Below are 27,991 nucleotides of genomic sequence, written 5' to 3' on the forward strand. Positions count from 1 at the left end.
AAGTTAAGAATCTTTGCATAAAATTACCATAATGAAAAAATCTTCTCTGAAAGCAGGTCCTGGTTATTAAAGTTACCTGGAAGTAGTATAGTGAAGGTAATGGATACTTTACATCACAGATAGTTCAAAAAAAAATATGAAAGGACAAAATAATTTTGAGATGTATTGAAGCAGAAACTTTTCAGAAATGGCTGGTGAAATCAAATAGTTTGAGAAAAATTATTTCAGGATAAATTAAATATTTGGTTTACCCTAAAATGCATTATTCTTTCTGTTTTGAGCACTGTCATTCATATTTAACTTAGTAGAAAGTAAATTTCAAGGAAATACCAAAACAGAAAGCTGAAAATAAATGCATTTCATTTTGAAAAAAGCAGAAGTGAAACAAGTAATTTTCTTAATTTTTTTTTTCTGATTAGACAATTAAAACCCAGCATCAATTCACAAAATGTCACGGCTTTACTGAAACTTCTCTGAGAAATACTTCCCATATTTGTACATATAAGTTGTTTTCCAGGTGGGAAGAAGAGAGAGCAGGAGGGGGATGCAAACAGCCATAAGGAGACAGTAGTTGCAGGCCCTGCTGCCCATCTCCTCTAGTGAGGGTCCTGAGGGGCCCCAGTCCTGGTTTGCTGGCAGAACTCTCAGGGAAAATGAATTTGCCTGGGGCTCCCAGCCTGCACTGTGTGCAGATGGAGGCATCTTGAGCCAATGGAAGAAAATCAAAACCTCTTGTTCTGAAACACTTTAATCTAGTGGGGGAGAGACCTGTTAAAGTAAGCAGAAATTCTTACAGTGTAACCCATTATTTCCTCTATCTATGGATTTAAGGAATAGCTATTAGAACACTGATTTTTTGTGTGGCCATTTTTGAATGGCACCTGAGATACGGCCCTGATTCTGGGCAAGCTCCACTCCCTCTGGGTGAGACCTTGGAGCACCAGTCTCTCTCCACTAAAAGCAGAGGGACTGAGGGTCTTGAGTCCATGCTCTGAGTGGTTCTGCTGGAAGAACGTGACTACTGCCTTGGTACTGCAGCCCAGGTGCAGGTCTGTTGCTCACCCTTCAATTTTACCGCAAGTTTTCAGACCACTTTGATTTTCAATCCATGTTTCAGCTTGCTTCTCCTTCTCAATCTTCCTAAAAGTCGTATTTGCTGTCTTTGCAAGATGATTATCAAACAGCTATTTGCTGCTGCTAACAAGGGGCGGGGGATGGATAGACACGACGACGATGGACGAACATTTCTGCCAAAAATATACAAGAGATTCCTACTCTTAAGCGCAGGATGTCTCAGCTCTAAAACTTTACCTGCACGTGGGCTGTGCTGCCTTGTAATGGGTTAACCATCCTAATGTGGAAATGTTTATTTCTGGAAAGAAGAATCCACCTGCAGAGGTACCTTTATACTAATATGATGGAAGGTGTGACCATAAAGTGCATGTGGTATAAACAAACCAGTAAGGATAAGGCCTTATCTTCATAAATAATTCAGTGGAAGCTTTCAATTTGGAGTGCTTTGGCAGTATGTCATTATTAGAAAGTGCATATTACAGCAATGTAGTGTTTGCTTGCTTTCTGGATATGCTATGTACTCCATGGATTTAAAAAAAAAAAAAAAAAAAAAAAAGTATTTTGGCATAGAACAAAGAAAAGAAACAATAGCTTTAAAACACAGCACATAAATCCTTCTGGTGGCAATCACTCCATGCAGTAGGAGGCTTGTCTTCAGCTAAACTAGTCTTCAGGTACATCAGGTTCTGGCTAGTGAAGCTCCGTTGTCATTTACAAGCAAGCATATCTAAGTGGTTATGTTGTCTTCACTCCATTTTGTTCTGATTTGGCTTATCTACTTGTGCTTATTAGTCTCGGAGCACACAAAAGGGACCAATGCATTAATTTACACAATCAATTACACAATAATTTGTTTCATCGGGTCACTCTTTTGTGAGATGCTATTTGCCGAGTACTGCATTGGAAACATTTATTGGTTTTAGGAGAGGTGGTGCTTTGCTTGGCTTGGGAAGCAGAAGACAGAAGTCCTCACAGGCAGGAAAATCTGGGCTAGATGGAAAATGCATAAGTAAGATACAAATTTAAGGCACAGAAATTGTACTTGCAAAATACATCTGTGTGAATTCTGCCATTAAGGGAACTCTGGAAACCACAAAGAAAATAACTGCCATTAGCCTGGGAATGACAGTAAAAAGGTTTAAACTAAACTGTATTACAAGGTGTTTGGGATGCACCAAGAGCATGTGTAAACATCGGGGTATACCTGCACAGTACATCTAAGGATTACTAGCAGTTTGCCACCACCAGAAGGGGCAGTCCAGCCATTCTCCATCCTAACCTAGTCCCTCCAGCCCTGCTTGCAGCCACATAGCTTTGTCCCTTCTCTTGGAGCATCCCTATCTCTCAGACTAGAATTGGTGAGCCAGTTCTCACTTGGCAGAAACTGCTCACATTTTTATTTTGGCAGGGTCATTTTTGGTCAGCACAGCAATGCAATTGGCACTTCTGAGCACCAGAGCCAGTGCTCAGAAGAGGACAAGGGCTTTCACCTTGTGTGCGGGGGGGCAGGCAGAGGGCTGGTGCCTTTTCGTTCAGCTGCAAGGAGCATGTAGGTTGCCAGAGCTCTGTCATACTGCAGCACCTGCAACCTAAGGTACATTAACTGTGCTGTACAGTTGTGTAACTCAAAGAAGTCTGTTCCCTGGCTATGAGTCCATAATTTTTCTGCTGGATTCATAATGCTGCACCGTCTTTTTCTCCGTGCAGAGCTTCTGAGTATAGAGGGGAAAAGTTTGTTTGGGTGCACAGAGTATGTACCCTTACAGTAAGAAGGGTAGGCCTTGAGTTGTTGGCAGGGATACTCTAAACAGTGTTAGAGAAAGCTATGCCTTTGGATGGAGAATTACTCAAAGCTTGCATTTTTTCTTTCCTGTGAATTTACAGCATCAATATTTCTTACCACGCCAACAAACCGGCCTCAAATACCAAGAGTTTGTCCCTTCCATGAAAGCTCAAAAAGACAGAGAAATAATATGAAGACAGCTGAAAATCTCCTTCAGATGCAACCATGTCAGTATGGATTACTGCAGACATAATGCATTTTTTTCTTTGTATGTGTTGGTTTTTTTGAGTTGGTATTAGCACACAGCCTATTCCTTAAAACGCTACAACACCGCTACTGCCTCTTGTGCTGCACTCCCAACTTGACAGTCACTGCTGCTAAACTGCAGTATAACTGAAACACCGAGGTATTTGCATGGGAAGATACTCTCTGGAGTCTAAGAAAAGCTTGTAAAAAGAACAGCTTAAAACTGCAGATGTATATGTGAGGTCCAGATTCTGTAGAAAAGATTAATTTGGGACTTTTAGAACAGTAGAGGAGATATAGCCATGTATCTTCCTTTAAATAGTATGAAGAAATCCCCATGTCCAGCTTGGAAAATTTTGAAAAAAAATATTTAGTTGCAGATGACAGAGTCTTCTTGAGCATACTAGCTCCAGCACTGACCCTTTCAAATACCAAATTCATTAGGAAAGAACAAAAGAAAACAAATATAGAAAAACTGTTACACATATAACTGTGCTGAAGAATGGAATTTAAAAAAAAAACACCACAAAAAATCAAGTTCTTAAATTCAAACCAGCATTTAGGGGCTACAACAACATAGAAACCTTGGCAGAATAATGAGCTCTTACTGAAGGTTATTGTTGTTATTCATTTTCTGGTAAAGCAGGAGGCAGTTGTGCTAGAATTTATCCGAGTAATTTAGAAGGAAGCTTTTTAAATACCTTTACTTAGTTATTTTATCATTCTCTTAAACTTTTGACTACTTCTGGTTTCACTTTTTTTTTGGTCAAACCCACAAAAATTTGTTAAGGAGGACTTGGTTAGTTGAACTCAAATTTTCACTGCTTGCTTTCTGACCATTGTTTCTTTTAAATCTTGTACAAGCTGAGGTTAGCTCAATGGGTCCTGAGCTTCAGATCCCATTCTTTGACAATACACACTTGGGAGAACTGGAGCTCAATATAACACTCAGAGTAAAAACTAGGGAGGTGTTAGGTTTCTGCTTAGTCATCTCTTCTTTTTTTCAATTGTTGTTCCTTTTTCTTTTTTCTTTCCCATTAATGACTGCGGAATACTTTGCAAAGAATGCTGCAGATGACCAGTCTTCTGTGATTCAAAGTGTTATATTCCTCTGCCTCTGGAAGCTCCCCAGTGTGAACACCAATACCTATTTGTATAGAATGCCATGAAGAAACAAATCTGTAGAATTCCTAGGAGAAGAGGAAAACAGAATAGATTTAAAAAGACATCCGATGAGGATGATTGAAGACTTAGAAAATTACTTTAGTTTAGCTAGTTGTACAAGATCCATTGCCCTGTTACCCACCTGGCAAAGAATAGGCTCCAAATCTTCATGTGTGATCTACCCAGTAATCTTTTGAGAAAACAAGGAAGAACCAAGTCCCTTTGTGGCTTTTGGATTCTAAATATTTCCCACTGTCCAAGTCAAAATGTGCTTTCATAAATTTCCTGTTTAGCTGCTCTTGACCCTGAGGCAGAATTGAACTCCCCAAGCAGCAAAGTCCTCAGCCAGACTAGAATTCATTTCGAAGGCAGTGACAGCTTAGCTTTCCATTGGGTTAGCAGGGTCTCATCCTGCACAATTGCTTGGTCCTGTGCAAGGGGCTGTGTATGCATATATTTGGGAGTAGAATGGGGATGGAACAGAGGGAATCAATGTCTTTCCTGTAGAAGACCTTGTGGGCCTGCAAAGGTATAACATCAAACCACAGTATAGGGTCAAGAATTGTGCATAAAGCCACCTTTGGGTGCTGGTTTGCTACTTTAGAGCTTTGCTGATGGCCAGGATCCTAAATTATCCAACTTTCTTCTTGAGTATTTTAGTGTTTGCAAATCAAGGAAGGTACTTTTTTTCCTGGAGTAGCAGTTCTTAAGCTTTGAGTCATGAAGTATTCTGTGGCAGTCCACAGAAAGGCAGCTGGTTATTCACACAATGGTACAGGATTTGTATGTTAATATGGCTCTTTTGAAGTTACAGCTGGCTCAATTTGCAATTACCAGAACATAATGAAAGAAATAAGAGTTGGATGGAGTACTTTCTTAAAGTTATTCTGTAATCTGTGGACTAACAACTGGTCTGCAATGGCATAATTTACTGCAACGTGGTTTGTGGTGTGCAAATGATGGAGAACTCTGGTTCTCTGTTGAGTAATTACCATAAAAATTTATGTTGGCTTAAAAGTACTTATCCTCAGAAAGTCCTTGTTCCCTCCTTTGACTATAAAAAGATTAAAAAGAGTATCTGATATAGTCATTTAACTTCTTGATGACTGTATTTGTCTCCTGTTCAATCAAGATGCTAATATTGCTGCTGATAAAATAAAAGTTTGCAGACACATGCTGGCGCCAAATTTATTGCTGCACTTGACATGAAGAAAGTGTGGCTAAGGTTAATCATAAGGAAGTTCTAGTTAATCATAGCTTTGGAGTGAAGTAGAAGCAATGTACATGCATTAGTGTAATACAGAGCAATTTTCAGAAAAAAAAAACAACCCTAATATTTTATTATCTCCCTGTGAGACTGCAATTTGTAATTTGCACTGTAATTCCAACAGCTGTCTTTTCTGCCCCTCTGTACAATCAGAAATAGCATCACTGTGTCATTGAAGAAACAATTTTTCTAACAACAAAACTAATAAATGCCTTCTGTTAGATGCAGGATTTAGCCAGCAAACACAAATAGACCTTTTACATCAATACCAGCTAAGATTAACAGTGACATTTAATGTCACCCACTCATTCGTGAATTGCCACATTGTCACTGTAAGCCACAGGATGGAGAAAAAAAAGGGGAGACAACTACCAATGAAAGTTATCATTCATGGGAGTGAAGAAACCGCAACTATTTAAAGGTGTTAGTCAAAAACTCTAAAATTAGCAAATATTTGAATCCCACATAAAATCCATATTTAAGATTGTAGGATTGAAAATTTATTGAGAATTCTGTCCAGCAAATATTTTTTTTTCAGGTTCAGTACATTATATTTCCTAATTACTCACAGTATTCCTGTGTTAACCTGGACAACTCATGCAGCATCCGTGTGCCTCATTTCTTCAGGCTTATAATTTTGGGGGTATATTTTACAGCAGTATTTCCCGTTCTTACATGCGGATTGAAAGCAATTTAGTAATGTCTGTAGAGAGCCTAGAGATGCTTTGTATGAGTAGGGTAACAATGCTCTTTTGATGAAACATAGGAACCTGAAGATCCTATAACAACTGCCTTTTTTTTCTCATATTCCCAAAACAAAAAAGCAGATTATAGGGACCAGCAGGATTAGTGAGATTCTTAACTGATGTATGGTTAAAATTACACTGCAAAATTAGACTAAATTTGAAATATCATTTTTTTAACAGAGATTTATTTTTTTTCTGCAATAGTTTTGTAAACATTAGTATAGGAACACGCTAAGTAGATTTTTGGTAGCACTCGTCATTACGGTAATTAGCTATCAAGATCTGGATGCGAGTTGTCAGCTAAAGCCTTGTAGCCAGTCTTGCAGTCACACACTGATTTTCACATATATTCATCAATTAGAAGGGGTTTAAGTCCCTCCCTAGGAATATTAAATCAGTCTAGCCTGAATTTGTGTTGTTTAGACTAGGTTTTAAGAATGTAGATTTGAAGATTTAGGCTAATGACAACCCTTTGATGCTATTTGAAATTTCATGAATGCCAAATGTTCTAAAAGATTTTTAAATGAGTTGACTGGCTCCCAGGAGAGTCATAGTGAGGGCAAGAGGGTAAAGCAGGAAAACATCTAGCCAAAAGCCACATGCCTTTTCTTTTTTGTATGTGTATATATATATGATCTATTTTACGTCAATAATCCCTGCCTGGCTGCCACTGTTTGAGCAAGCTACAAAAATTCTAGGGAAGTGGATGAGGAGCTACATCATTTCTTGTATTTGGACACCTGATATTATGGGATACCAACTGTGATTTAGCAATATTAGCCTACAACCAGTAGCAGTAGCAATGTCATTGACAGAAGTTTTGACAGGCTGTTTCCCCCACTCCCAATCAATCAGTTTCGACTGCCTCAGTATCACTTCCCTGTTTCATTCAAGCGCAAGTCAGAAGAGCTGGTGAGACTATCATGAGGCCGTAAAGGACCACAAAAAGTCACGCTGGTGACAACAGCTCATAGCTTATGGTTACAAGTCCTTTCTAAAAAGACCACTGGGGAAAAAGCAATATTCTCAGAGTAGGTAATTCTTTATTATTGACCACTAAAGTAACAGGTCAGAGGGATTTAAACCAGGCACCAGAAGAGGACCCCTGAAGAGCACTAGTGTGGAATGGGGAACACTAAAATTGTTCCATGATGAAAAAAAGGAGCGGTTGCACTGTAGTGCTTAGTCACTGTGTGTAGTGACGTGTTTGAGATGGGTTACTTTTTTTTTCCCCTTCTCTTTACCTCAGACACTCAGTTTGAAGGGTGTGTAGGGAAGTGAACTTTCAAAATTATTAGTCATCTGTGAGGTTACAGTCTTCTACTTTCACCAGCATGTGAAGCAAAGTTTTCCAGAACATAGATTCATCTACATGGGGATCAAAAGGGACTCATCTGCAGAGGAGGATGAGGAGGGCATTCAGGTTAACCAGAACTCCCATTTTTGACATGGCTAATGGAATAATCAATGGAAATCCTGTGAACTATGCTTAGCGTTTCTTATACAGAGTGGTCCATTATTCACAGTGTTGCCTTTAAGGTACACAATACTGAAATAATTGAGGAGAAAGCGTTGCCTTTTTCTACATTTGCCCACCAAGTTTTCTTGTCTGTGTTATAATTAGGATGCTGTATGTGGAGACCTTTATCACCAACACAATATTTGTTCTTCTCACTCTTGAAGTTTAATGTAGAACAGGAAAGCTTATGTTCAGTTTTTCCATTTAATTCTTAATAAAGAGATCTCATTATTTGAAGCATCCCCATTTTCTGTGCTTTATAGATCTACTGATCAATATTTGTGCAATTCAAGCTACTGAAAAATCGGGGAAAAAAGGGGTGTGTGTTGGTAGCTAGGAAAGAAGTGGGTAGATCCAGAAGGGATGAATGAAGATACACAGCGTTGCACTCCTGAGAGCTCTGTACTTTGCCAAACACCATCAGCAAGACATTTTCATAACAGTTCTTTGTCTTTGCTACCTAGTGGAAAACTGATTGCTTTTTTTTTTTTCAGCCAGGTATTTCAGTTTAGAAGGAATATAATTTTAATTTAGAATTCTCTGAGTTTTTATCTGTTCTGAGAGGTTAAATCTTAAAATTTGCTAACAATGTAAAAAATAATGAATTCTACACTGTACAACTGGTATATCAGAGAGGAAAAAAGCACAGTCCCTCAGTGCATGCAGTAGAAGCCTCTGTTTATTTGTACTTACTCATTTGCAAACATTACTTCAGATGAATTTACTCCAGATCAGGGAAAAGATTTGGGTTCTCATCTTGTTTAAGCCCCCACAGATGTGAATGCTGGAGAAAGGCTGCTTTCATACACAGGTTCAAGAACAGCCCAGCACTTCACAGATATGGGCACTGAGGAGTGATGATGTTACTGAAGGTGCACATCTTCCAGTTCAAACACAAGGTGCCTGGTTTTTTGCTTGTTTGCATTTTTATGATGAACTTAAGGAATGGTTTTGTTTCAAAATGAAGATTCTGGACCTTTGTGGACAAGAGCATCTGCGTTTTCAGCTGGACTCCTTCCCCCCCCCCCCCCCCCCCCTTCTAATAGTCTCTTCTGAGGATGGCTTTAGTTATCCCAGAAACAAAAAAATGTGCTAAAAGTTGATTACTGCAGGAGCTTGAGGCAAGCTTTAAAAGGTGAGAAAAAAATCAAGTTGAAACTCAAAAGCCTAACACTTCCTATCACCCTGACAGCTATCAGCGTCCCACCATGCAGCCTGTAAAAGATGTACTACTTGGGATATATTACTGCAAGCTATTACCCACAATGCAACTAACTCACTTTGTAACTCCTATACAACGAAAAAAACCATCCTTAACAAATGATATATTTTAAGAACAGATACAATAATTTTGCAGCAACCCCCCTGCAGTAGTTTCCTGTAGCAGTTGTTCAGTGTTTATCCAACTGATTTCTATCAGTAGCTAAAGAAGTAACACACTCCAATCAGCCATATCTGCTCTGCAATGTACTTGGCACCACTTAAATATAGGAGTCTCCTCAGCACCCCAGTTTCACCCATAGTTCAGTTCACACCATTTATTCACATATAGTATAATACCCGTACAAACATCACAGGCAGGTGAAATGATGCAGCATCTCTGCTTCCATCCCCACCAAGGAAAGTACTAGCAGAAGCTTCAAAAGGCTTCAGATTTACCAGTGCTACAGGGCACTGCGCAGCTGCAGGCTGCGTGAGGTGGCAGCTACAACACCTGCAGCCTACTCCACCCAGTCCATCTGCGACAGAAAGGGAAGTTTCAAAAGTCAGAAGGCAAGTGCAAGGTTGATGGCTAATCATCCTGCTCAGGAGGCAGTTGAATCAGTGGGACCTAGCTGCATTCCTTTAATTATACTCTCCCAAATTGTCACAGTTACCTCCATAAGACATACCTATAGTAATACACTATGGGATAGGTTACAAGGAAAAGAAATACCAAATATAAATGTCCTTATATATTCAGGTGTTACAAACATGTTTTCTGGTACTCGGAGGCTTCATGTCATGCACGTTTATGTTCAGAGAACAGAGGACATCTTTATAGCCTGCATAGTTAGTTTTGTCTTTCTGTATTTCAAGTAGTAACAAGGACAGCAGCTCTTTACTATGAACTGTGCCAAGGGATTTCCGTGCCCCAACAAATATTGTGGACATCAAAGAGGTTTCTGTTATTTATGCCCACTCTGCTACCAGTTTCTCAGGCACTCTAAGGAATTGTAAAGTGAAATAATTAGTAGAGGTCAACAGCCAGCTAGAAAAAGTGAAAAGCCTCTAGCTTCAGGGTAAAAACACTGAGGAAATGCCTGGTGTTTCAACTAAACTTAGGGCTAGGTCTAGATACAGCTCAAGCAACTGAATTATTCTGGTGGTCAGAAATATTTACGATTAAGGTTCCAAAGTCTCTCTTCAGGGACAAGGATTAATGCAAGGACACATCCTATAGGCTGTCTGCTTTAGACCGACAGCAGTAAGCTTCAACAGTTTACCTCCAGGGATGCAGAGGCATGCACAGACACACACACACACCTGTTGACCTCCATTGTCACCCCAGTCCTACTACAGGTTTGCAAAATGCCTTTTAATGAAATATGGGCATATTAAAATAGAATATGACTTGCTAGCTTCTTCTCATGCTTCCCAGTAATCTAGGGGAGGAGACACTTTACAGCTGTCTATACAGAAGTGTAGATGGACCTAAACTATAGTGGTTCATTCAGCATGGCTAATCCAGCTGAAAGAACACAGAAAGCTTTTGCACTTTGACCCAAGTATTACCTGCTTTTAAGGTAACTCTTCCACATGCCGCTAGCAGCTTAACTCCTTGAAAAAAAAAAATTTCAGGATAGGATTTCTTCAGGTTTTACCACAGAAGATTAAATACCTCACCTGTAACATGGTTTTATTAAAAGCAAACAAAACCTGGTAGCTTGGCTCAATGTCTCCTGTAATGTGGGTGTATTAGGACACATCAGTACTAACTTTGGCTAAACTAAAAATGATGCACGATAAATTCTGGAACAGTTGCAAAATGATAAGACAAGGTGTTTTGTTATAACAAAATTGGGAATTCAAAACCGTATGTTCCATTTTTTCTGTCAAGCTGTTCACAATTTAACACAAACTAAAAAACTAGTTCCTGTCCCAAACCCTAATATTAATCTCAGATTTCTTCATTCTCCCCATGCTCAGCTGAGGACATGAAAAAAAATGACAGTAAGTACCTTTTTCTTCAGCGTCTACAAGGAAACAAAATGCATGACTAAACTACTTTTTTCTGGATCAAGTCTCCAAAGTTTAATCTGTTGCCTTTAGGTTCATATGCATTCCATACAACTCAAGGCATATTAAGTCGGGACTGTAGTCCCCTTACCCCTCCTTTCTAGCCAATGGAAAAATAAGTTACACTCAACACAAGAGTTGTTTGTGCTTTTGCAAGCAGTACTAGCTACACAAAGAATTGCTGGTGAGAGGACCAACTAACATATCAAACATCAGACATTAATTTACATTAGAGCTCTCAGCAAGTCTTCTCCCTCAACCGTTGTTTTGTAGGAGAAGGGATGTATGTTTAGATACAATTTTCTAAACAATTTGTCAAGCCACTGCATGATCAGCAAGGCTCATGTAGCCTGCTCTCCTGCTGAGTCCTCCATCCCCCCTGTAACCTCAGCTGCTTCCTGCATGCCCCCACTCGGCCCTAAGCTTCCAGGAAGGCTTTCCCCTCGCTCCTTCTCTCACTCATGTTCCCAAACTACTGATTAGGGGTTGCTTGGTTTGGAGCTACATGCATCCTGATCCATCAGCATGGTAACAACCAAGCCTTTCTCCAGTCTAAGCACAAATCTGATTTCTCTCTGAGGAGTTACTAGCAGCATGAGGTTTACTAGTTTTAACATATATTTTGGTAAGGCAACAGCTTCAAAAAAATTTTAGATATACCAAAATCCCACAGTCCAACTTGGTAATGAAATGAAACCTCCCTTTAGAGAAGCTGCCAGCTATAGTTAAGACATTACAAAAAGCCTTAATCCCAAAACTTTTTTAATTAGGTATCGACCTTTACATAGTCACCAAAACCAGAGTCTTCCCAGAGTGAGAGATATTTAGCTGCACAGAAATAAAGTCAGGACGCTATTTTAAGTTAAGCAGTGACACTCTCCCAGGCCCTTATTTAGACATACTTCTCCACAAAAAAAATTGAGTCTTCAGTTACTTCGACACGAGCTATTAGAGAGTAACTGCCAACAAAAAAAGTTACTGTCTTGCAAAGGACTCAACTGAATTTTTTCCATGTCTTACTGTCTAACGCTTGGAAGAGTATCAGACATCTTTATGATACCCTCCCCAAACCAGCGCATAGGTGCTACTTGCATATTGGCTGTTCAAACTAAGTATGTAGCATACAGAAGTCAATTCAAGCATAAGCAATTCATGGGCTCTTTTTATTTCAGTAAAACTAAAGCTTACAGATTCTTAACTCATAACCATTCAGAAAGACACCCATAAAAAGTTGTAATAATAGAAACTGACAGGGTTCCAGGCCTCTAAAATATTTCAAACATAAGATACAATAAAAGGTATCAAATGTTTACTTACAGTCTTGCTGCCTTACACACCATCATAAAGAGTGAACAAACACATTCAGTAACTTCAAGCGTACCATTATAAAAACACCAGTAAGTGCTCCAGTTTTCTGTACCATAAAACTCTTATTCCAAATTCACATCCTTCTAGGCAATGTATCCAAAATATTTGACTTAAGAGTACCTTTAGACTGTAAATATTCTGAAACAGGGCATCAAGCCTTTCCTATCTCCAAAAAAACCTGAAGTTTTAGCTCATGTTATAAAAAGTAACCATGTGGAATGTGACAAGTCATAATGTGAAATCAAAGTGCTTTAGTTCCATAGCGCAGACAGACACTAGTGGTTATCTAGCCATTTGTCAATATATCTCCAACACCAAAAGATACGTTTGCTGTGTTGCACCCCACTTTGCAAAGACCTTTGGACCATTATGGTGAAATTTCATTAACTGGCAGCTAAACAGTATCAGTGGATCAACAGTTTCATTTTGATACCTCAAATAATGAGTTATAAACGAGGCATCTTTTTACCATTTTTCAAGTTCCCTTAGTAATTACCAAAGTTCTACTGTATTATGCAAGACAAAACTACGTTCCAGTTAGTCTTTTAAAATCCAAAGTGTGCTACTTTTCAAATCCCAAAGCACTGAAACCCTCAAATTATTTCCCCAGACCCCAACAGCTATCTAAGACTCAGTATTTTTGTGCAATTCTTTGCTATTTGAATGTGAAGAGATAAACACTTCACCCAGTAACTCATACGAAAGAACTATAAACTCTCAAAGCACAAAGTTACTTTAGTAAGGTTTGGACATCAGTAGTTGCATGGAAGAATAGGTGCTCAATTCAGAACTGGCCATGCTGAAGAGGGCTCATCTTGCCAGTGTTCAGTCAGAAAACTTCCTTTCTACAGAAGTCTAAAAAGCTATTTATCTTCCAGAGTGAAGGAAATTTAAGACTTAGGCATTTAATTATTTTCTCCGTTACAAAAGAATTAACTGTGAAGTATATGAATATTCCCCCCCCCCCTTTTCATTGTACAAGTTTACAGCTTAAATGGGAGGGGCTGAGGGAAAACTTCTGGTCCTGTCCTACAGATGTAAAGACAAAGTGCTTTGCAAGACTGATTTTATCCATCACATTTGTGGCAACCAACCCAAAATGAAGGCACATGAAATCTATAATAACATAGCTTATAAATTGTAAACTAAATCTGAACCTCTGTATAATTTCTAGGCTTTTTGCACAAAAGTACTGACCAGCACCTATGCAGAGATTCAATTTTTTTCACGTAACTTTTCCCAGAAGTAACTGTCACTCGCATGCCTATGCAAATACTGTCATTTATTAGGTTTTGACACAAAGTGCAGAAATTGGTAATTTATCTGCATGGGAAGTCTGAAACGAATTGCTAGCACTCCCTTCCCCTGTCACTACAAGAAATGTACACCTACAGGCAGCTGTTACCTTGAAAGTGCGCATCTCCCAGCAGCAGTTTCCCTGCAAGGTGTTCTAGAGCTTGTGGCATGCATTTAATCAGTTTCTCAAATTTGGATTTTAACATGTCGAAGCCTATCTACTTTTGGTTAATTACAGGCCAGACATGCACGTACACTCTGAGGAAGCCAACTCGAAACACGCTTTAACAATGTTGCATTGAAATTGGCCGTACCTTAACATCTAAGCACAGATGAGCTGCTACCTTGAACCTCATTCAGGATCCTGGGTCAGCTCAGTACCTCATTCTTAAAAAAAGCCAAATCTAGATACAAATCTGCCTCCTAGATTTTACTGGAATTGCTACCTTTAAAGCAGAGAAACAGGATTCAAGGTTTGTGAAAGGTTTAGCAGACGGATAGGCTCATCAATCAGATTAAGACTTACTAGGCTGTTAAACAACAGTTCAAAGCCCTGGTTATCACTCCTCTAGAAATACAGGTTTAAAAGAACTCAAACACCATTGGCATCACTTAACTAGAATATGTCATTATACTGCTTTCACTCAGGATGATAAACAGTGATAGCTTCAGAGTTCTAGTTTGTAGTTATTCACCTTGTGTATGAATTCACACACCCTCCTTTTTTATTTTTTCTTTCCCTCTCTTCGCCTCCCCCCCCGCTCCCCAATTTCTGCACAGTCAGTTGAAGGGATTGGCACATAAGTTACTACCAAACACAGACCTGTAGCTATTACATTACAGGACCATACTAGAGTTTCATCAAGGTTTCATGCAATGGTGTCTGTGCTCTTTTCTAAAAGAGAACAACTTTCACAGGTAGCACATACAACACAATTTTCTGTTTTTAAATGCAGTGAGTTACACAAACAACATTAAGAAGAACTGACCAGACAATAACTGGAACTGCGCTAGGTCTGGCACTTGAGAATTCACAGTGATTAAAATAAAACTGCTTTGCCTAAGACAAAACATAAGATACCAAATATATAAACTCTTTGCTTCCATTATCTTGTATTAGTATTCCAACAGCGATAAGCAAGCTCAGTAGTATCTCAGACAGCAGAGACTTCTGCATGTGGTTAACTTTATTCATTGTTTGCAGTGCAATGGATTTTTTTGTTGTTGAAAATATTCACAATGTCAAATCAGGCAATTTTCAATGCATAAAGTCAACACAGGCTCAAGTCTTTGACGGATTTAAGCTTGGATTCTGACAGTAAACCGTTATCCAGCCTCTCATTTTGGGTACCCAACTCCACACTGTGCCAAGTGGTATTGCTGTTAAAGAGAAACTTGAAAGTACACTTGCATATTACTTAGGTGTTCTTCTGACATAGCAAGTTGTTTGCAAGTAGTTTATAGTACTAGCTGATAATAAAAAGCATAGAGCATTTGCGTTTTTCTTTCCCTCACTCAATTTGCTAATCCTAATGTTCACTAACACAGGTTTCCAATCCTGACGCCTGCTCTTAGAGTGAAAGGAGCATAGGTTTTAAACACCCCAGCATTTCTCAACGCACCTGCTGCTTCCCATTCCAGCAGCGAGGGCCCAGATGAAGCAGCTGCCCTCAGGAGTTATAAGCCACCAGAGCCCTATTGACCCACTGGGCTCACCTACCCCACTGAACCGAGAGTCAAAGCAAGATATTGAGGACCCATCTGCCCAGAACCCACGAGTGCAGATGAGCACCCACTCGTACCTGCCTCACCCTCCGTGCCATGCCCTAGGGCACACTGGTCCATGTGCCCACCTCCCAGACCTCCTGCTCCCTGGCCTTATCCAAAGACATTGGATTTTGGCCTAAGCTTGAACGACGCTTTCAGGGATTTCTCCTCGTGCTCTTCCTCCTCAGTGTCACCACGAAAGGAGGGCGTGTTGTGGATGATCTGAGTCCTGAAGCGGATCTTATTAAGCCGAGGCTTCATCCGCCCACTGCTGGAGGCTTTCCTGGTCATCTCCTTGCCCTTGCCTGGCACCGCTGCCCCTTCAGTGCCCTCAGCTTCCTCCCCAGTGCTGTGATGGTGGTGGTGGTGGTGGGAGAGCCGGTAGCTCATGAGGTTGGAGGGCAACACCTTGGAGAGCCTCCAGCGCCCGCTCCCATTGGCAGCGGCCCCTTCCTCCTCCTCCTCCTCCTCCAGGGCCCCCACGAGGCTCCGCATATCCCCCGAGGTGCCCTGGTGCAGGTACTGCGCAGCCTTGCGCCCGCTGTAGTCGCGGATGTCCACGTCGGCGTCGTAGGCTCCTACCAGCAGCTTCACCACCTCGGCGTGGCCGTGCATGGCGGCTATGTGCAGCGCCGTGTGCCCGCCGCTGGTGCGGGCGTTGATGTCCACAGGCAGCTGGTGCCGCTGGGCGAAGTTGACCAGCGTGGCCAGCAGCTCCTGCCGCCCGTGCTTGGCGGCCCAGTGCAGCACCGTGAAGCCCGTGATGAAGTCCCGCTTGCAGAGCAGCGCCGGCTCGCAGCTCAGCAGCCCCTCCAGGCTCTCCCACCGCCCGTCGGAGGCCGACAGCATCCAGGCGTGCTCCAGGGGGTCCAGGGCTACGGCGCCGGTAGTGCTCCCCTCCTCCTCGGCGGAGGACGAGGCCACCGAGGCGCTGTCTGAGTCGCGGCCGCGGCCTCCCCCGGGCAGGGCGCCGCGCTTCAGCTGGGGCGAGCCGCCCCGCGCCGCTTCCCGCAGGCTCCTGCGGCTGCCTCCCTGCACCGCCGCCCCGGGGGCGCCCTCCGCCACCGCCCCCTCTTCTGCCGGCGGGGGCCGCCCCGGGCCCGCGGCTACCGCAGTCTCCTCGCCGCCTCCGCCGCGCCCGGGCGGCGGTCCCCGCCGGGAGCCCTTCCGCTGGCCTCCGCCCGCCGCCGCGCTCGGCCGGGGCGGCTCGCCCCGCCGCCCCGAGGGCTGAGGGCGGCTGCCGGCATCCTCGCCCGCCGCCGACGGCGCCCCCGCCTCCTCAGCGCCCGCCCGCGGGCAGGGCGGCGGGCTCGGTCGCTCTGCGCTGTCCCCCGCCGCCGCCGCTCCCTCCTCCCCGGGGGTCAGGGCGGCGGCGGGGGGCTCCGGGGCGCAGTACCGACGGCGGAGGTGCACGTACTTGACGCCGGTGCCGGGCTCCTGGCGCACGGTGGCCACGGCGTTGACCAGCTCCTTGAAGCGGTGGCGGGCGGCGGCGCGGCGGCCGGGCTCCGGGGGGCTGAGCCAGTCCCGGAAATGCTCCAGCAGCTCCGCGTTGCGCGCCCGCCCGCCCCGCGCCGCCAGAAACCGCACCACCGACTCCTGCCGCAGCTCCGCCGGCTCTGCCATCACCGCCCCTGCCCCATCGCGTCGCGCCGCCGCTCCTCCTGCTGCTGCTGATGCCGCCGCCGCGGGCGCGGCGGAGCCGCGGCTGCCCGAGCCCCTCCTCCCGGCGCCGGCATGCCCCGGCAATCACTGCCGCGCCGCGCCACCCTCCGGCCGGGAGGGGCCCGCGCGGCCGCCCCGCGCCACGAGCGCCCGCCTCAGCAGCGGGGCGGCTACTGCGCGCCCCCCGCTCCGCCCCGCCCCCCCGCGCGTGGGGCTGCGCGGCCCCGCCCCTGCCCGGCGGCCGGGAGCGCGCCCTCTCCCCTCGGCGGCGGCGCCGCCCGCGCGTTTCCCTCCCTCCCTGCCTGGCCCGGCGGGGCTATGGCCGCTCCCCGCGCCGGTCGGCAGCCGGTAAGTCCCCTCCGCCGTGCGGGAGCCGTGCGGGACGGGCGGGGAGCTCCGCCGGTCGTTACCCGCCGCGGCGCTGGGGGCCCCTAGCGGTAGGTGCCACCCCGGCGCGGCTCGGGGGACCGGCACCCGAAGGGGAAGGAGGGCGGCGGTTACCGGTTACCCCCTGTAGGGAGGGAAGCGCCGCCCGTACCGAGCTGCCCTCGCTGAGGGAGCGGGGCCGGCGGGTGCCGCTGGGGAAGCCGCTTCAGGGCGGGGGTCGGCGGGGGCTGCGGGGCGAAATAGAGCCTCCGCATGCCGCTGAGGACCCGGAGCTGCCAGGCTTTAAAAGAAATTGCTGTTAAAGGCCCTTGTTTTCAGTTGTCGCCCGTCTTAGGGCTCCCGTAACGTACCGCATCGCGTTTTTCAGGTAGTAAGTAGAATCTTAGCTACCGAAGCTATTGAAGAAGTACTTAACGCGTGGTGGCAAAGCTGTCAGCTGAACGCATCCACGCGTTAGCGCTGGAGCATTAGTTCCCTTTTGAACGTGAAATAAATCGATTCTTTTATGACTTGAGTTTTCTGCTGTGTTTTACATCTCAGCAATGCAAAGCGCGGAAGGGTTCTGGAAGCAACAGGGAGCGGGAAGGATTTGGGGAAAAGTCCTCCACCCTGCCCATGTGTTTAGCTGCATTTGCATTTTCTGGTAGCGGGAAGGTAAATAAAGTACCGGTCTCGGGCGCTCCTTGGCTGTTCCCGCCGCCGCGCTGTTACACCCCCGTTCCGCCGGCAGAGCCGTGTGTGAAGCTGCCCCGTGAACTGAAAAAAAAAAAACCAAACGGAAAGCGGCTGTTGCTTTTCTGAAGTTTTCTTTCCTCGGAGTGGTTTTAATGCAGGGCAGTGCCTTGCTCTGATTCTCGATGGACACCTGGGGGAGCAGTAGAAGGAAGAGGGGCTGCTTTGAGTTCGGGTGCTGAAAGAGTTACTTGGACCATTGTTAGAGCCCCCATAGGGCCGACCGCGTCCTGGAGTGAAAGGGCTTCATTCATGGTCCCCTGCTTGCTCACAACGCTGTTGACCACAGCTTGCCTTCTGTCGGGGCTCCCACCCAGAGATCTCCATTTCGCACGTACTCTCTTTAAGGCCTGTATGAGTCCTTTCCAGCTGCAGTATAATGCAGTGCAACACATTAATTTTATCTAAGTTTTGTCTCTTCGTACGTATTATGTATATGTAGTGAGGTGGAGAGTAAGTATTTCGCAGGCTGAGTCTCATGGGAAGCTGCAAAAATGTCGGGAGAAAAAAACTAAGAGCCAAAATATGAGAACCAATACAAAATTGTTTTGCTGGTTAAAGCATGAAGAGTGTGGAGAGATGCAGTAAATCAGCCAAAGCGAGTGAGAGCAGGACTGAGGGTCCACTAAGTGGATAGATTTGGTAAGGGAAGAGAGGAAGGCATGTACGTGAAAAACGTTACAGAGAATGCTATAAAACTAGATGTATAGCATAGCTTTGTAATGGAGGGGGATGATTTTGTATTAGGTTTATAAGTGTAAATGATATAAATGTAATGATGTAAAATGTATTTATATTGACATCAAATAATATTTCCTAGTTTAACTAACACATACTGTATAATGTTAAAGAGTTTCCTGTTACTTTCTGGGAGATACTCTGTTTTCAGTTGTGCAAAAGAAAAGTAAAATCACTCTTAGAATGCGGTCTGGCCTTTTATAAATCTGTTTACAGTCAGACTGCACAAAGTCTGAGGTACAAGTATTTAGTATTTCTTATTTTTGAAAGTTTGACTTCTGGGGGAGTTTTGGCAGCCATGGTCTGTACAATAGCATACAGTGCTCATCGTTGATTAATTAAAAAGGAGGAAAAAAATAAAATCCTTGTTGCAGTCTGAGAGCCTTCTAGTAGCAACTGCCATTGTCGCATCCAAGAGCAGTATTGCTTTCTCATTTGGACAAGCAGCATCAACAAAAAGGGCCTGATGTGGTCACTGGTGAAGAAAACTGACTTGCTGCTCTTCAGGAAACACAGTGCTAAAGCTGAAACAGGCACAGCTGAGCCAGCACAGCCAAAGAGGTACAGGTCTTCTGGAAGTGAGTGCAGTTGTGATACCAGTACTGATACTGGTGTGAGTGTTTTTCTGTGTTGAACTCATCCGAGAGGGCTGCACTAGATTTCCGTTTCTTTGTTTCCTTCCTTGAAAACACACAGGTCAAGAGAGGCCTTTCTGCTTGACCACAAAATGGAATGCTTCCTCCTCCTGCGTAGCAGTAGCTGAACAGTCCCATATGGACCAGTACCGCTGTCATCATCCTTTGCCCGGCACATGGAGTGCCAGCTGTGAGGAACTGTTTTCTTTTTTATCCTCAAGCCTTGATTCCCCACCTGCTGCCTTTTACCACATTGATCCGTAGGCAGCAATGGAGGAACAGATACTACACGTGCTAGATTTTCAAGTTACTTGGATGCCCATTGGTGAAGAGGCCTTAGTGGCATTTACAAATGAATACGCTACTGTCTGTGAAATCACCTCATCACAACTGGGAGACTAGTAAAGTGTCTGCTTGTTTGTTCCTGAATACCTCAAAATACAGTCCAGAAGGACATTCACTAGCAACCTGCACATTGTGCCCCTGTTCTCTACTTACAAGGCTGCTGCTTTTTCCTCTGCCCATCCTGGGTGACTTCAGGGCATTCAGGAAGATTCTGTCCTGCCTCAGATTTGTTCAGATGGAAACATAGGCCAAAAATGTCACTTTGGTTTTTTTTTTTTTTTAAGGTTATTTCTAAGGGCTCTCTACATATACACGTATGAAGGAAATCTTGTGATGACTTATGGTTTAAGGCAACCTCAGCTGTATTGTGTGTTGAAATGGGATAGAAAAGGAAAATAGTTGGTGCACCAGAATGCCATATAAGAAGTCATTTGACAGAGATGAGGGAAGAATCCTGGACTTCTGATGTTTGGACCAATCCCTAAAAGTTGTCTGCTGTTTCTGTCAGACTGAATAAATTACCCGATAATTACCTGATAACTGTGAGTGAAATTGTCAAATGAGTTTTCATTAAATCATCTTTTGGCCAATATTTTTTTTTTCTACACACCTTTTGGAGGGACTGTTTTGTTCCATACTTGACTCCTGTGTGTTGCTTTTTATTTTATAGACTGATGTATTAATTCCATGTAATTTTAAATGATCTCCTTTCTTACTCTGCATCTTCACAGAGTTTGCTTTCTTTGGTTTTTTTTTTTTTCTGCCTCCTCATCCTATATTTTCTGTTCTCTTCTGTGTTATTTTGCCAAAGTTTCCTTTCTGTTCCCTCTACACATCCCATCTGTTCTGTCTCTCTCTCATGCATGTATCTACATCAAGAGATATCAATGGTACGCATACCTACACCACACGTCTACATTTTAGATTTTGACTACCCAAAAATAGAGTATTTTTCTACTTGCTTCCAAAATCTCTTTAGTTTCCTACTTAACCTCATGTTGGGAGGCAATAGCAACATTGATGTTTACTGGATTAAATGTAACTTTGGTTATTAGGAAAGTAATTGACTGTGAGCGAGTAATGCGATTATTAGAAGATTAAAATAGATTTTCTAGTTTAATAAATGTCCACACCTGTTTGTGATGGTGGAAAACTGACAACACATGCCCACCCTTGTGGCTGATGCCCAGGCATCCTTCCGAGGGCTTCTGTATACCCTGGGTAGCTGCCTGGGCCTGGTAGGACCCCCACCTCCGGCCTAAGCACACCAACTTTGATTACTTTTTTTTCTTCAAGATCTGAAGGGCATATTTCAGTCATCTGTACAAGCTGAGTGGCAAACTAGTTCATTTGCCTGGACTACTAGTCTGGTTCTGCAGGGGGCTTATGCAAAAAGAGGTGTGTAGTCTGAGACCCATCTTTTGCTGCGGAATAGCCCAGTGTTGTGCAGTTTTAGTCTGAAATATGTGGCAAATTTAAAAGGTAACTTTTTTTTTTTTTTAGTTTTTTTTCTGAAAGAAAAAAAAAGTCATTTTAAAATGCTGCTTTTGTCTTGGGCGGTGATTTTTGTTTGTGTGCTGTTTTTAATGGACAAGATGACTTTATATAAACCAGTATACTTGATTAAATGAATTTGCAGAAATCCAGATGCAGTTCCAACTGCATGCTAACCACCTTTAAAAAGGGGGGAGGGAATGAGTGAGATGTGATTTGGACCATCTCAGGCTATCTATATTGTGTGCTATTTTGATGACAGTATGAATTCTGAGAAAGCAGTAAGAAACAGGAGGTATTTATGGGAATATTACAGCTCTCAAAGCATTCAGATTACAAGCTTTGGGTTATTCACTGAATAAAGTTGGAAGAGATGCTGCATGTGGAGACATAATTTAGCTGCTCCATCCAACAGACATGAATTTGCAAAGACTGGCTAGTATGGTGACTTACCAGTATGGTGACTTAATTGGTTTCAGCATGATTTACATGTCTTAATTTTTGTGTTATCACCATTTTTCTAAATTATTGATATGGTAGTAACTTGTTTTTCAGCTGGATAATGTATTATTTCTTTAAGAAGTAATAAGAATGTAGGCATCACATTGTCCATTTTGTGGATTACATTTCCCTGCTTATTTGTTAGGCTATAGCAGAGTGAAGCTGTATGAGGTGCTGCTGTTGAGGGAGAGACGTGATTCTCTTGAAAAATTTCAGAAGGAAAAATGTCGGCTATTGCTTTTCTATTAAGAGAATGCTTCAGTTGATGGCAGGTGGAACAGGGTCACAAAGTGATTCTTACATAAGGAAGGTGGAGGGAGGGGCGTCTCCAAATGAGAACAGTAGCTCTTGGTCCTGTAATGTTTGTTGCATAGAGAACAGAAGTATAAACATGCAAGAGTGCAGGCTTCTAAATCCGCCTGACTGAGACTGTCTTGAGTTGAGCTGCACAGTGTTTCTTGAAAGTTTTGTAGTCTTAAGAGCTTTTATTGCAGCATTTTTTCTGAAGCTGATTCCTGAAGATTCTTTTGTGTCTTAGGACAACTGTCTGAACAGTTTAATAACAGTTAAAAATCCCTAAAAAACGGATTTATATTTTTAAATAGAAATAGATACTGCACCTTTCTGTCTCTAGCTTTTAAAATGTTGCTTTTAATGTAGTGTTGATTTTTTTATTTTGCATGTGTGTGCTACCAGAAATCTCCTCATTATGTCTCATGATCAAGTCAGGTCTGGCCATTTTCTTGAAAGAGCTTAGAGGCTGTGTTTCTGTACTGTTTCTTTGTAAAAATGGCTTTTGAGACCCTAAATTATCCCTTTTTAATCATCCTTCAGTTTGCCAATCTTCTCTTTAAAACAAGAACCTTAGGACAAGACATTAAAACATGTTCTCATGAATGATATATGATTATAGTATTATTTCTGCTTGAAATTTGTGTTCTTCTCTGTGGTGTATGTTCTCCTGCTTGACATTCTCCTTGTCAGGTCACACTTAGCTGGTTATGTGTGAGGTTTTGGGGTGTGGTGGTTAGCATTTTTTTTTGTTTACTGTGTCATTACCTCTAACAGAAGGGACTGGAAAGTAATCTTGTGGTTAAGGTGCTAAATTACGTGTGTGGTGAATGCGATTCATGTTCTTGCTCTCTTAGTCTTTCCCTTTATTACCTCAACTAATATCTTTGTGCTATCTCTGCGTGCACAGAGTGAAGATGATATGTCTCTTCCCCTCACTCCGGGACAGTGCTGAAGAAAGCTGTGCATAAAACACAATTTCTCTATTGGGGAAATTCTTCTAAGTACCAGGTTCAATAATCTGTTTTTACGACTTACCAGGACTTTTCTGTGTTGTGTAATTCTTTTGTCTCTTATCTGAAATGACATAGAACTTGCCATGTACTTTTATATATTTCTAAAAAAAATATTTTAATTTTCACTCATAACTGTGTAGTGTCATTAACTTTTATGTACTGAAGAAAGATGAAATATGCTATCTTAAAATAGTATTAAAATTTGAGATGTCTCAGAATATTTTGGCAATTGCATAAATACTGCAGAAATTGTTACTGTCTGTCCTGACTGCAATACATATCCATAAGAAGCATCTTTGGCAGAAACTTAGAAACACAAAGAAATTAACAGTCTTGGACATGTGATACGAATCTTGAAGTAGTGATACAGACAGACATCTGTTGAGTACAAGCATAGCTGTAGCTTTCTAAGCAAAGCACAGAGAAGACACCTTGTTTGCATGTTTATTATTTCTCATTGTCCTATGTTTCATGCAGATATTTGGTCAAATTTCAGTGATAAACAGCCAATGTAACAGTGGAAGAACTAATTATTGTTGATTTTCGTTTCTAGAAAACAGTAAACTCATGAGTTTAATTGCTACATTGTAATTAATCTCTCCCTTCCTTTTGAAAATGAAGTTACAGAGTTAATGGCTATGAGGACTCCAGTTGGCTGGTTCTGCACTTTGCTTTTTATAGCAAATAAAGCTGTAATACCAGTTTCCTAAGCTAAATATTTTTTAATTCTGACAGTCTTTTGTGGATGATGTGGTAGTTATTCTATTGACCTCTGGAGATGGTCAATAAGGTTGTGGGTTATTGGTGGTCTGCCCACTGGAATCCAAGTGGACTGGAAAGAAATTAAGTTCTTTCTGCTTGTGTTTGTTTTTTTGGGTTTTTTTTTAGTTTTTTTTTTTTTTGGTGTTTGGTTGGGGTTTTTTTTGAGAGTAACAACTTGCTATGCAGGGATTTTGAGGGTAGTCCAGTGTGGTTTAGATTTAGGCTAGTGACATGAAGCCAGAAGGCCTCCCTTCTACAGTTATGCTGAGCATTTTGCACTAGTTTTTAGTGTGGAGGCTCAATGGTTTGTTTTAGAGAAAGTGTCTTATATTGGTGGAGATAGAGGTGGTTTGAGTGTCAGGCTATGTAACTATAGTTGTTAGATGTGCTGCTACTCTCAGATGCATTTAAGTGGACAGAATACTGACAGTTTTCAGTGTTTCACATCCCTTTTTAATAGCAATTTCCATATGGTAGAATACCCTGAGAAATTTCTTTTCCAGACATGCTTTGAATAAACATTTTTTATATAGCTGTAAGACATCAGATTTTCTCTTTAACTTGTTCACTTTGCTTACACATTTTCTCTCATTGTATTAGCCTGAAATGTGTAATAGTGTGAAATGAGAGTTAGTGCAGTCGGTAGTCTTACACAAGAAGTTCTGTGCAAAACAAGAAGAGGATGAATATTTGCTGTGAGGAATGTCCACATCTTTTTAGCTGCAAGAATTCTGAAATTTGTTATGCATACCTGTTATAAAAGGTGGCACTTCTGTGGGCTTCTAAGTGTTAAATTGTTTCCTACTGTTGGCTATATACATGTTCCCAGGAACCAGTAACGGTTTCCAATTCCATGCAGACTGGAAACATAAGAGAAAGGATAGCATGGGCCTGTCACTGTTTATTTTGATAGGGAATGTTTGTTTAAAAATACAGTCCATTTGTATCAATCAAGATACTTCCTTTTGGTCTTACGCATTTTTAGTGTGCTCATTGCTTTGATGTCATGATGCTAGATTGCTAGCTGATTTTTAAAGAGGAATGTGCACCTTTAGACATTTCTAATAATGCACGTAGTATTATCTCTTAGAGTTCTGGTGTGTAGATAATGTGTTATTTTATATAAATAACAATTTCATTTCCAGCTACTCAGAATGAGTTCTGGTTGATAACATCCACCTTCCTGTGATTATGGTCTCTGTTTTGAATTCTGCTGCATAAATTGTTTTAAAATATTTTTTTCTTCATTTCTAAGAGCAAGCCAACTGTCATCTGTTTTCTGTCTAAAGTTTTCAGTTGATATTTTCAGTTGGACTTGTCTGCTTGATTTTGTTCATGTTTCATGGTTTTTTTTTTGCAAAACATGGACTTCACTTTGAGCCTGCAAATAGTCCTGTAAAGTAAATTTGAATGTTTTCTCAAATAATGGAATAAATTTGATTTGACAGATCTTTTTTCAGACTTTTGCTTTTCTTGGTTCCATGTAAATCATAAGGAATGAGTTCTAGCTTACTAGTAGAGTTCCTTTATTGCCATTGCTAATGGCTTTGCAACTCACTTCTCTAATGTATTTTTAAATTATTTTTCTGTAGCAAAATGATGGCTATCGAACTTTATCCTTGTCTGGGCATGTTGGTTTTGGTAGTTTACCTGATCAACTGGTTAAAAAATCCATCAACCAGGGCTTCTGCTTCAACATTCTTTGCATTGGTAAGTAGTATCTGCGTATTTTATAGCTTTGGTAGTATACCTGTCTTTAGGAAGGGACCGTAATTCAAATCCAGTTGGAATGTTAAACTCTTTCTTTAATGTTGAGCATGAAATATATTTCCACTCCTTCCCCCAGCTTTGTATCCATCCTTTGTTTTTATGTTTAGCATTTTCATAAACAGTATGAAGACCAAAAATGTTCAAAATGGATGCCACGCATTTATGGATTTATGGGCAGCTGCTTGGATTCTCTTGAGTAAACTGGTCTACACTCTTTATTTTTACTGTAACAGAGAGTTTCAGATCAAATAATCCTAAAATTGCAAGGTGGTGTTAATGAAATACTTCTAGATTTATCAAATGTTTGCTCTAGTATTTTATTGATAAAACCCGTGTTGAACGCTGTGGTTTCACAGCTAGTTACTTAGCTTTTTAAAATCTGTAGGAAATTGGTTCACACTTCTAAAGAAACCAAGGTGTCAAGAGACTGTTCTGCTTATTATTCATTAGAAAGTAACTCTCTCTTATATTTAGGATGATGAAAAAATGAACTCAAAGGTAGTGCTCTTTATGAAAAAGGAATGCAAGCAACCATTTTGCTCGGTGAAATCAGTTGACAAGTTTTTGTGTAAATTTGTCGAGTTCCTGCGATAACACTTCCTATGCTTATTGTAGGTATTTATTTGACGTGCAAAATGTCTTCTCCAACCCTTCTGTTTAACTTTAGGGGAAACTGGAAGTGGGAAAACAACCTTGATAAACAGTTTGTTTAACAGCAATTTTGATGATCCTGTGTCAACGCATTTTCTGCCAAGTGTACGACTTAAAGCCCAGACTTATAAACTCCAGGAAAGTAATGTTCTTTTGAATCTGACCATTGTAAACACAGTGGGGTTTGGTGACCAGATAAACAAAGGAGATAGGTAAGTGCCCTCTTGTTGCTATGGTCTGCAGAAGTTTTGGTCCTCAGTTTCAAGTTGATTTTTCTTTGGGCTTTGTAGTAAATATTTCTCTTACATATGTTTCAAATATTTGGTTAACTGCTTTCACTGTGTACCAAGTAAGTATATTTTTCTTCTCATCTAGGAAATTATTTGAAAACTCAGATAAACTCTGCCCCTTTCTTGATGATATAATCTTTTATAAATGTATGTAAATACAACATGCAGTATGAATAGAGTTTCTTTTGTGGTGGACAAAAACAGGGAGAAGGTCAATGGGAGACTTCTTAAACAACCAAACAGGTTATAATGTACTGTAGAGTATATGTATTATATCTGCTGGGTTTTTAACAATTTGATTGAAACATATTGAAGACCTTAAACTGGAAGGAACATCACATGGGTTACTGAAGGCCTGTGTTTTTTATGTTGGACAGCTCAATCAGAAGTTGTAGGGGTACCACACTAGTGTCTTTCAGAACTTTTTCTGAGTCTCTGCTTCTGTGAATAGAGGATTTAAAATATTGAACTGTCTCTCAGAAGATTTTGGTTTTTTTCACCTTCATTGTAAAGAATTTTAGCAATCCTTTGTGCTATATGAGTGCCTAAATGGTAGTAATTATAAATGAAAGAGAGTTAAGATTATCATGAGAACCATGACTTATGTATGGCTGCTAGTGACTTGGATGAATGAGATGCAAGTAGATATTAGTACAGATATTAGAGGTTTTGATATGTCGTACAGGAGCTGCCTTTTAGTCCTTTTAATTTTGTGTAACAACTACTCCTGAGTTTTAATAACATTTGATCTCGTTTATAAAGTTTGTGTAGAAGCAGAAACATAAGGGTATGCTGCTTGTACATCTAGTGACACTTTCTTTTAGAAAGTAGATTATAATCTGTTTTTAAGTAGGAAAAAGTATACTTAAACTGTACTTATTGCAAATCAGATTTACATTCTTCTCTTACATTTCTCCTTTTCAATTTTTGGTTATTGTTTAAAAGCTCTCTCATGTACAGTACTTACCTTCAGAAGATAAAGGAGGTCCTGTTTCTTGGTACTGGTAATTGCATGTTCTTTCTTGTATCTAAGAGTTTCATATCTTATTTGTATCTAAGAGTTCTGCAGTTGCACAGTTTGCAAAAATTTATAGAACATCACTTGGGAAGATCAATTATAATCGTAACTAACTTTATGTAGCTTTTTTCGCTAATAGTAGCTAGGAAATGTTTTATCTATATTAGGCCCACAATCCTTTTTTTTG

General features: G+C 41.6%; 2 protein-coding genes across 2 annotated transcripts in view; one reads left to right on the forward strand and one right to left on the reverse strand.

The window, feature by feature from the left end:
- Positions 1–2,075: 2,075 nt before the first annotated feature.
- Positions 2,076–17,137, reverse strand: SOWAHC (sosondowah ankyrin repeat domain family member C). The gene is made up of 2 exons (XM_080377441.1): positions 15,545–17,137; positions 2,076–4,293 (listed from the first exon to the last, which is right to left on the reverse strand). Exon 1 carries the CDS (start codon positions 17,133–17,135, stop codon positions 15,621–15,623), a length of 1,515 nt encoding a protein of 504 aa, XP_080233567.1. The 5' UTR covers positions 17,136–17,137; the 3' UTR covers positions 2,076–4,293; positions 15,545–15,620.
- Positions 17,138–17,246: 109 nt separating this feature from the next.
- Positions 17,247–27,991, forward strand: part of SEPTIN10 (septin 10) — a gene marked incomplete at its 5' end in the record, with an annotated part of 30,503 nt that continues 19,758 nt past the window's right edge. The window contains 3 exons of the mRNA XM_080377440.1: positions 17,247–17,522; positions 25,668–25,785; positions 26,513–26,708. Of these exons, the coding sequence (XP_080233566.1) occupies positions 17,247–17,522; positions 25,668–25,785; positions 26,513–26,708 (590 nt within the window). The remainder of the gene's footprint in view (positions 17,523–25,667; positions 25,786–26,512; positions 26,709–27,991) is intronic.

The sequence above is a fragment of the Falco punctatus genome (assembly GCF_963210335.1).
Source record: "Falco punctatus genome assembly, chromosome: 2".
NCBI classification, from domain to species: domain Eukaryota; kingdom Metazoa; phylum Chordata; class Aves; order Falconiformes; family Falconidae; genus Falco; species Falco punctatus.

Bases quoted from the DNA above. Each gene is read 5' to 3' on its own strand.
- SOWAHC (XM_080377441.1), bottom strand. From the start codon at position 17,135: ATGGCAGAGCCGGCGGAGCTGCGGCAGGAGTCGGTGGTGCGGTTTCTG.